This window comes from Strongylocentrotus purpuratus, unplaced genomic scaffold, assembly GCF_000002235.5.
Source record: "Strongylocentrotus purpuratus isolate Spur 01 unplaced genomic scaffold, Spur_5.0 spur5_scaffold_16, whole genome shotgun sequence".
In the NCBI taxonomy this organism is placed as follows: Eukaryota; Metazoa; Echinodermata; class Echinoidea; order Camarodonta; family Strongylocentrotidae; genus Strongylocentrotus; species Strongylocentrotus purpuratus.
In genome coordinates, this window is record NW_022145601.1 from 8,419,735 (window position 1) to 8,430,582 (window position 10,848).

At 38.1% G+C, this 10,848-nt stretch overlaps 1 protein-coding gene across 1 annotated transcript; it reads left to right on the top strand.

Moving 5' to 3' along the window:
- The first annotated feature begins 1,941 nt into the window (after window positions 1-1,941).
- Window positions 1,942-8,647, top strand: LOC105440645 (ileal sodium/bile acid cotransporter-like). The gene is made up of 4 exons (XM_011671069.2): window positions 1,942-2,268; window positions 6,453-6,646; window positions 7,081-7,285; window positions 7,786-8,647. Exons 1-4 carry the CDS (start codon window positions 1,942-1,944, stop codon window positions 8,488-8,490), a joined length of 1,431 nt encoding a protein of 476 aa, XP_011669371.2. The 3' UTR covers window positions 8,491-8,647.
- The last annotated feature ends 2,201 nt before the right edge of the window (window positions 8,648-10,848 follow it).

The following is a 10,848-nucleotide window of genomic DNA, read 5'->3' on the forward strand; positions in this document are numbered from 1 at the left end:
ATGTATCATATTTTATCCAACTTATTTGCCCAACTAGAGTCTAATATGCTACACCTTATGGTGAGAATTGGGTGAATTTCTGATTGGGTAAATTTTGGTTGGTTAAAAGTTGGGTATTTTCTGTTTATCCAACACTGGGTAAATCATGCAAAATCTGTTATTTACCCAACAGTTGGTTGGACACATAATCGCCCTCATGTCGGGTAAAAATTGGGCAATTTTTTTTTGCCCAATATTTTTTAGAGTGTACCACAATAACTTCATAACTGCAGCTATTTAAGAATCGATCCGCTGTCATCGCGACAACATGAAAATAATCAAATATTAAAGCCTCGTTCAAATATGCAGCGGTAAACCGGGCCGTTTAAAAAAAAAACCTTCGGAAAAAAGTGCCCTTCAAAATAAAAAATAAAAACACTCAAACCACTCTGTAATAGACCTTTATCCACATGTATCAGGGGGTGCGCGCGCGCGTGCGTGTGTGTGTGTGCGTGTGCGTGCATGTGTGTATGTGCATGCATAAGATATATTGTATTTTCTTGATCATCCCCCACAATAATATTGGGGACCTGTCTACGCCACTGTAACCGAGATACAAGGAATAAAATGTTCACTAAAATGTAAATAAAATATCAATTAGCTGTTAACGAAGATGAATTTATCCTCATTTTATTGTGTTAGAGAAGATTAATTTATTCTCATTTAATTGTGTTAGAGAAGATTAATTTATCCTCAATTAGCTGTTAACGAAGATGAATTCATCCTCATTTTATTGTGTTAGAGAAGATTCATTTATTCTCATTTAATTGTGTTAGAGAAGATTAATTTATCCTCAATTAGCTGTTAACGAAGATGAATTCATCCTCATTTTATTGTGTTAGAGAAGATTAATTTATTCTCATTTAATTGTGTTAACGGAGATTAATTTTTCTTCGTAAAAGTAATAGATTTGCACATGTATACATATTTATTTGTATTCATTTCTACATATTAAATTGTATAGTACATTTGCATAAATATCTTGATTTAACTTGTTTAGATTATTTGTCTGGAGTAACTGACATTAATTCCTTTATGTTCAAATGATAGTTGAGTGAAGAGACTGGAGAGCATGTGTAGCACAGAGATCGATAATTCAGATATGTGTGTGGTAGTGTGCGGAGATGTGAAAAAAAATCAGGGAATCATTTTGATGAAATTTTGAGGAAAAATGAACAAAAATTCATTCATTTTGAAAAGATATACTGTTTGTCATGATTTAGGATATATAAAAACAATTATGAATGTTTGATACCCATGTATTTCGAGATACCCCACCCCTTCTCCATGTTAATTTTCATGAACAGTCATTCACAAGTTTGAAAACATTGTATAGCGCATACCGTACACAGCATGCGTCTGATCTAAAATCACTGTTTGAAGCTTATCAAAGTTTCGCAGAAGTTCAGGGCCATAGCTACATCATTTCGAAGTTGGGGGGGGGGGGGTGCAAAACAGGGAGGGGTTAACACCCCTCTGATCTACCGAGGGCCCTAGTATGAGTGCTGAGCACACGCGCGAACTTTGTCCAATCAAAATTCATCCTATATACAGTTCATGGCCAGTGAAGCATTGTTTGCACAACTATACAGTTGTCAATGATGTCATTGCCATTCCGTATTGAGGTTGGATTTTGGGTTAATGGGTTTGTTCGGTTATTTCTGTCGGGTGTACCGCTCTACTTTGGGATTTAAACAAGTAACTGGATAAAGATTCGCCAATTGGCATCTCCTCTAAAATATATACCAGTTTAGATGTCCCTAATTTGGTACTTTGGCAAAGATAATCTTCGAGTAATCTGAATCTAAGCAAACTTAGATCAGAAGGTTTACTACAGTTTGTTTTAAGGCGAAGTATCTGCTTTCTGGAAATAAAGACTTATAAAGTTAAAAAATTGACATCATGGAGACAGCATTGCAGACCCAGGCCCCTGGAACTATACACATGGATGGATTCAACACATCGACGCTGTCGGGATCAGCAGCGGTGTTTCTATCGTCGATATCGACGTCGACAGCAGCTATCATGATGTCCGACATCGTAGAAACCACCGAGTTCGGAATTATGAACGGTACGGAAGACTTCATGAACGGTACAACCGTGGGATACTCGGAGCCACATTATCTGACTGTTTTGAAGACATTTCAGAAGTGGCTCCTTACTGTGGCATTGGTCTGCATCATGCTATCAATGGGGGCTGTGATCACGGCGAAGGATTTCAAAGAAACGGTGAGCAATTCAGTCAACTCCTGCGGCGTATCAGGGGTAACAAATTGGCGGGGGGGGGTGTCTATGACACTTGCCCCGTTGACAATTACGCAGCTATCCGTATCCTACAATAATCGAATTCCTAACTTCAGCCCTTGGGCAGATCCATAATTTGTAAAGGGAGAGATATAAGGGGCACCATTAGAATTAAGGGGCAATTTCTATTTAAGGTATGTCATTTTGGTTTCAAAGTATGGTGGGGGGGGGGCACAAGTACAGGCTGGTTGCCCAAATCCGCCACTGCTTAAAACTATCATAAGACAAATTAAAACCCTAACCCGAATCCTGAATCTTTGACGATACAAAGCAGGGTTCAGATGTCCAAGTATTTGGACAACCCAGGAGACCCATGCCCCTTTTGGTTCACTAAATTAAAAAGAATGTAACTTAGTAAAGAGATTCATTTTCAAATCATCTTCAAGGATGACAGTATATGTGCCCCATGGCCTTTCGCCCCATCTTTAAAATCTTGAATTAGCTCCCGCAATTTCAATACACGTGTTACCCCGGGGTAAAAAACAGTAAATTTGAAATCCCGAAAGCTTGCATGTATACATTGTACTTAGTACGGCAATTAACACTAATTTACGCGGTTTACGCCTCTATTATGTGAAGAAGATATGAACAGTTAGGTAATTGTTTATAGTAGAAGATAATGTTCTGCGACGGAGATTATTCAAAGTTGACCATGTTTGTACTATAAAGGCCTACCATACATTTCAACAGGGTTCTTTATTCTCATTTGAGTAAATTTTGATTCATTGATTAATTGGATATAATTATCGTCACTAGGGGTTTCCCTATTCAAGAAGCGTCCATTCATTTCCATAAAATTAGTTTTAAAAGGTATTGAAACAAATAGGAAACTCTAGTGAAGAGTAAATCTGGAAGTTTAAAAAGGAAACAAATAAACATACAGATGGTCAAACAAAGGATAACAAAAGCCACTGATTTTCAGTAACCTTTGATTAATTCGTTTGATTACGCAAAACCTCATTATACACAGCTGTTTCAGTTTATAAAACAATTAACCATTTCAGAAGTACACTCTTCTTGCCACCAAGTTTACTGCAACTGCGCATGCGATCAGGCCTCGAGATAAATAAATCTTTAGCTAACCTCAACTTTTAAGAACCTACTTGACAGGAATCAGTTTCCTTTCGACGATCCTCGAGCTCTAGTCTGTTGGATTTCTGAATTCCTCTGTCTATCTACGTTTTTATTTTTGTTCTTTGCCTGGAAATCAAATGAATACATTTTTAAACACTCGTAACTTTGTTTTTGTCAAATTTAATCTTGTTTCTCTGATTTTGTTCTACTTTCACACAACTCAGAAATTGTTAAAAAAGATGGATTGCTTTTTAAATTCAGGTGATATTTTGTCAACCTGTAGCTTGTGTAATAGAACCCCGGAAAAAACAATAATGATCGATCATCGAAAACTCACATTCCTTTTTAAATAAAATAAAAACATACTCGCGCTCATACTTCCATACATGCGCACACAAAGCATGGAAAGTGTAATGACTTTGTTTGAACGTGAAATGGCATAGCAATTAATTTTTAAGTTCATGGTGATTAAGGGGAAGTCAAACCTGGGGGCATTTCATGAAACAATTGGTCGGTAGTTTTCACCGAGGGGGACTGGTCACATACCCACGCCTATTTATCTATATCACTATTGCAATGCACATTTAAAACGGATATGGATTCAAAGTTCATGTGGGTTAACTTTGGATTACACTTTGATAAACCACTTTATAATGTACAGAGTCGATTAGAATTCGCGATAGAAAGAATTTGATAAGAAATTCAAGGTCTGAATATCAATTAGCATGTGCATCAGTAGTCAGTTTGTGATATACCATATAAAGTCAATACCTACCCAATAGAGAAATTATCCTGCAAATTCACTATCCTTTCACTTTCCTGACTAAATTGAAGAGGAAAACAAAGGTTTTATGTTCCTTTTCCTTCATGGGGTCAATGCAACGGTCATCCTTTCATTATGAGTTCAACTTACAGCTTTCAACTCTCAACCTGTTTGCAATCCCACGCTGAGCATAATTTTTTTTCTCTCAGATAGAGAATTGGCATGCACTGTGTGACGGATATATAATATGAGGGGGCAGCTAGAGGCATCCCAAGTACACAAGAACAAATAAGCCCCCCCCCCCCCGCCCTCTCGGATCCCTCTTTAATATTTTTTCTCTGAGAGCACCACAATGCAAAGTGTGATATGTTTATACCTCTTGCTCTTAATAATACCCCCCCCCCCCACCTCGCAGATTGACCCTATCCCCCTGACCAAATTCCTTGATCCACCCCTGGTATTTGTCCCAAGAGTAGTGAGTTGGATGCATGCTGAGACGCCAGACTTTATTTTTCAACAACGAGGGATCTCGTCTCATCGTGATTTACTACCCTATTTCTTTAAATAAATGGAAAGAAAAGACAGAATGGATTTTTTTTGTTTAAAGTGAAGGAGAGAAAAAATAACTAAAACTTGACTGTATGTAGATATGAAGATATGAGATATGAAGCTAGATATACTTAGGTTTAGTACAATTACTTATGCCATAAGTGGTATCAATAAGAGTTCAGTGTAAACAAAAATCAAAATTATTTGTTATCAATTACTTTAAATATACCCAATAGAGAACATAATGTGCATATCAAATGGCCTGTGACTGTACTCTCCTACACATCGTTCTACCAAGTGAACAGAGTGTGTTTCCTAAACCTGAGAATGCATCGAGAGCAGAGGAGGGCCGGGGGGGGGGGCGCCGGGTGCCACCTGCCCACCGCCTCCTCCGCAAATAAAGTTCATAATTCGAAACATTAAGACTAGCTAGGCGTATGTTAATTGTAGAACTATATCACGGACTTGTCTTATCTAAACTTGACATTAATTGTTCTAGTATTACTGATAAAGTTCAGGGGCATAAGTCAACTAAAACATGTGAATGTTTGTGTTGACATTAAAAAAGATCTCCGTCAACATGAAAGCGCTAATACTTACCTTTTGCGTGACTTGCAAGCACAATGTCTTTAAAAAAAAAGATCTAGATACACATCAACTTTAAAGTGAAGAATGTCGGAACAGATGTTCTAAATTTCAATAACAATTTCCCATAATCAGTTGAAGGTCATCATGCAGGTCACCTTTGTTATTCTCTTCCATTTCTTAGCCCTTTGTGTGGTTAAAATGTCGTTTAAATCAGTGAAAATATCTGAATTTACGAGAAGAATATTTTCGTCTATTCATATGGGACTAAATTACATTTGTCAATACCTATTGTGCCTCTAGCTTGATAAAAACTAACTAAGATTTTGGAGGATCAAGGCATTCTGTCGAATATTCGATCACTTCTCGTTGTTTTAAAAGATGAGCTGGATTTGTTTCATCTCCAAATGCTCGCTGTTTCAATTTCCATCTGATGTAGCATTGATCTAGTTTTCATTTTTATCACCATCACCATCGTCATCACATCCTCTTCCGCTTCATCCTCCTCCTCCTTCTCCTCCTCCTCCTCCTCATCCTATTCATCATCATCATAATCATCATCATCATCATCATCATCATTATCATCGCCATCATCATGATCGTCATTCTCATCATCATCATCAATTATTTTACTAGTGATGTAAGAAGTACTCATATATTTACACATAATAATTAAGAGGGCGTGGTAGTGATGAATTAGGAGTGTGGTATAGGGGGGGGGGCAGGAGACAAGTTAAACCCCCTCCAATGATCATATTTGATGTTGGGTGATTTTAAATGACACATTTAAAATGTTGTTGGCAATACATAAAAGCTTTTGTACAGAATATACTCAAACACGAACTATAATATAACAAGAATAAAGGAGAATTGGCACTCGTTAAGAATGTAAAGTCAATTACAAAAAAAAGAGAATGATATTCTAATAGGCTTTTCGTATGGCAATTGGCCAATCGGAGTATTCAATTGTGATAGGTTACTTATTACTACAAAATACATCTATGAAAAGGATTCCCGAGACAGATGAGTTAAAAAAATATTATTTCAGGAGTTATAATTGGGAAGTTTGTAAGATGGCGATGGGGGAATAAGTATACATCAATATAACAATAAACATTTTTCTTTTTTTTCTTTCTAGTTTCGTCACCCAATTGGCTTCGTGATCGGGTTTCTGTCCCAGTTCATTACCATGCCTCTTATATGCTTCCTGACCTCCCTCGCTCTCGGGCTCGAGACCCCTTTCGCTCTCGGTTTGCTCATCATCGGGTGCTGCCCCGGCGGGACGGTGTCGAACCTCTTCACATTCTGGACTAATGGCGACGTCTGTCTTAGGTACGATCACGGGATGTTCAAGTCGACGACGCTACTGCTGACGATGCTGATGATGCTATGGTTATGGTGATGATGGTGGTGGTGATGATGATGATTATGATCATGATGATGATATACATGTACTTAATGATAAAGGTGATAATAATGGCGATTATAAGGGGTAATCCGGGCAGTAATGATTATGATTACAATGCCACATATTATAGTGATAATGATAATGATAATGTAATGGTGATGATGACGATGATGATGGAGATGAGTTTATGATAATAATGTTGATGGAAATGATGATGATGATGATGATGATGATGATGATGATGCTGCTGCTGATGATAATGATGATAACATTAAAGATGAAAGTGATGATGTGATATTTCCAATAGCGATCTTGTCCTAATATCTTTCTCACATGTTGTTTTCTTCGCGTCAACCAGTGTGTGTATGACGTCGGTATCGTGCGTGGCTGCGATCGGGATGATGCCGCTCAACCTCCTCATCTACTCTCGACGATGGACATCGGAGCAGACCAAAGTCCCATTCATGAACATCTTCACCACCCTCGTCACCATCATCGTCCCCGCCATCGCTGGCATGATCGTCAGAAGATACAGCGTCAAATGGGCTAGTAGAGTCTCACAGGTAGGAAAATAGAGAAGGTCCACCAGCGTCGATCAGACATCAATGAGCGTATAATATTTCAAGCACAAGCACTATAATCTACATTTGCCACTCTCTTCCACGGTGACTCCTGTTGAAGTAAATGGGTATTCCCATCAGTATATGAAGATTTGTTGTTGATCGAATGCCTTATCTGGGTTACTTGGCTCGACCTGGGAAAAAATAACCTTGTAAAAATACATAAAAACATTATAGTATCAAGCGCTACATGTAAACATAACTATCATTTATTGTCAAATGTATTACATACAAAATAGGAAGGCCTTTACTTTAACGGGCGTCAATTTCGAAATAGCTAGTTGAAGTGGTCATGTTATTCCGTTGGCCGACATAGGGCTAAAGAAAATTTCGGAACCTCGAGTTCTTTTCATTGGTTAATAAAGGGCTTACGGGGCTGTTATTTGTGTATACCAGAGATATTATTATTATCTTTAATTGTCTATAACCCTTAATGGCTCTAGTTCGGAAGTATCATGGGGCTTGCGACGATCCCCGTCTCGATCTCCCTGATCGGCATCATCAACCCGGGTATGTTCTCTGCCAGCTGGAAGATCTGGACTTCGACCACAATTCTCCCCTTCGTGGGCTACTTCTTCGGATACGGCGTTGGACGGATCTGCCGACAACCCACCTCCAAATGCAGGACCATCGGCTTCGAGACCGGGATACAGAATTCGGCGCTGGCCGTCACGATCATGCTCCTGACTTTCGCCGACTCGGACCTGCTTTACGACATGTTGACTGTTCCGTGCTTCTACGGTATCATCAGTTTCGTCGATTTCCTTTTCTACGTCGCGTTCTTCCGTGCCAGGATGCACTATCGACGACGCAATGCACCGACAAAGATGGACGAAGACGAAGGCGAAGGAGGAGACACTGATAAGGATGAGGTGAATGAGAAGGGGAAAGATGTCGACCAGGATGGCCATCATGGCAACGGCATCCAGATCAAATACCAGCCAATACCTGATGACGTCACTGGCACGTTGACAGCTAACGGAGAAAAACAGCCAAACAAAAATTCGGATAAAAAGAACAATGAAATCAAAATAACTATAAATGGGGATTACCAGCTTCTTAAATCAAATGACACCACTCATTACGAAAGAAACATGAAGATAATTGAGAATCCTATTGTTGATACAGTTGTTGTTCCTGCTGTATAAAGCAGTGCTCAGAATATTTTTTAGTTTTAAGATTTAACGGACACGTTTTGTTAAATACTTACTTTAAGCTCCCCAAGAAATGGTCACGTGGTACATGATGTAGAAAATGAATGCAAGAAACCTCAAGCCCTCGAACCCCAAAGTGCCCCAAAAAGACTTCCTGTTCATTGACGGGAGGGGGGGGGGGGGTTCTGATGTGATAGAGGGTAATTGGAGGGGGTAGGTAGGTAGGATATATATACATGTTATATCATATTCTTTTGATGATGATATATTTTATTGTTCAAGTTCTTCTTATATAGTTTTAAACGTTCCTTTTGATTGTTTTTATCACATTTGTACTCAACAACCTGAATATCATAGTATATATATATATATATATGTTATTTTTTGTATAATGTTTTCTTTTTCCATTCTACTGTTTCTACCTGATTTCTTTTTCTTCTTAATGTTATATTAATTACGTACTTGTTTAGGGGTCAACGTTTAACAAGGATAAAGGCCTTTTTTTGTTGACCCCTCATTCGACATAAATTTGCTTTCTTAACTAGTTTCCTTATTAATTTTATTGTATTCATATTATCTGTAATGTTACCCTATTTATATATTTAATTTTTTCAATACTCTGTATGTATTGTATATGTTTTTTTATGAAGAATGAAATAAATACCATACCATACCATACCATCTTACTCTCATTCTCTCTCTCTCTCTCTCTCTCTTTCTCTCTCTCTCTCTTGTTCTCCCTCCCACTCCCTACCTCCGCTCCCTCTCTCCACATCTTTACCTAATTTTCTTTCTGTTTTTGCCATTCGACTATTCTTCCTTCTCTTCATCAATATTATTGTACCTTTACTCATGTAGGTATGAGCAAGGTAGCTATGGGAGCGCACGCACGCATCATTCGCTCAGCCCCAAATTTAAAAAAAAAATGAGAGGAAAAAAAAGAAAGATGTATTATTATGTGTAGGGATCGGATTATGATAAACAGTTTGCTTTCATGAGTAGAGAGAGTCAATCATTAGGAATGGTGACACGATTAGTTGATGAGAGGATAGAGCATACCATGAAGGTACAATCATAAAGATAAAGCGAGATATACAGTTAGCAACTAAATTATTCATAACCCATGTAAATTTTATGTTTTTTGTGTTTTTCGTAACTCAATAATGCAAAGTTGACTGGTTGACTTAGGGCCCTTGTTGAAAACCTATAAATGTAAGCTTTGATAATTATGTCGTATTCTCATGAAACATAAATCAGAACAATCGCTTTTTCATATACTTAAATAATTGCAAACTTGGTTAGGGAATGATTTATTTAGTGGTTAACCTAAGTCTCATGGTGACCTTACTTATTTGATGTCTCGAATGCATTATCTGATAATGTTCTAAAGTACATTCTCTTATCTACTCTGAAGTATTCTGAGTGTATAAAATCTAATCTGAAGTACTAACTATGACGGGAGTAATAGGTAAACAATAATTGATTGGAAGTTGGTCGACCTTGTCCTTGTGTCCTTGACCAAATAAATTAAAGGTAATACAAAGTTTTGGGAAAATTTTGAAAATTAGGTGGACAGTGATTCTTTACAATGTTGATATATGTTGATGCCCCTGTGCAGGCGCGTACGCAGGATTTTTTCAAGGGGGGGGGGGGGGTTAACATTTTTAAATCGGGCCGAAAATTTCGCATCGACTCAGCCAGCCGCTGAATAAGCGGGGGGGGGGGGGGGTTAACCCCCCCCCCCCCCAAACACCCCCCCCCCCCCTGCGTACGCACCTGCCCCCTGTGGATGTATTATAAGCGCTAGAAATTTTAGCCCCTAAAACACTTCTGCTTCGAGAAACATTGAATTTTAAATAGCGCCTACGGCCGTACAATGTCAATGGTAGCTGCGACCATGACAATCTCAGAATATGTAGTTGTGATATGTAATTTCCAAACGGGAATAGGTAATTGGTCGATTTTAGTCAAGAAACATTGTTTGATAGCTTAATTAATAATCTTGACCTGGAGAGGGATTTTGAGTTTATTATTTACAATTTCATAACTTTAAACTCGATTTTAACCGCGACAACGATCACTGAATATTGTAGGATCACATATGCTTCCAATATATTCATTTGAACCAAATTCATGACCCCATACCAAAACTTGTATTACTTTTAAAGTACGTCGTAGCCATTACTTGATAATGGGCAGTGTGTCTCTTATCTGGAAAGAATAATGTAATGTTGTGAATAAGGAGACCATAAAGTGAACATCGTTCATCATTACTTGGAAGGTGTAGAGTCGTATTTTTGAAGAAAGTTCAAATGTTGTAAAAATTGTAACTTCCTGTTTTCTTCCTGTATA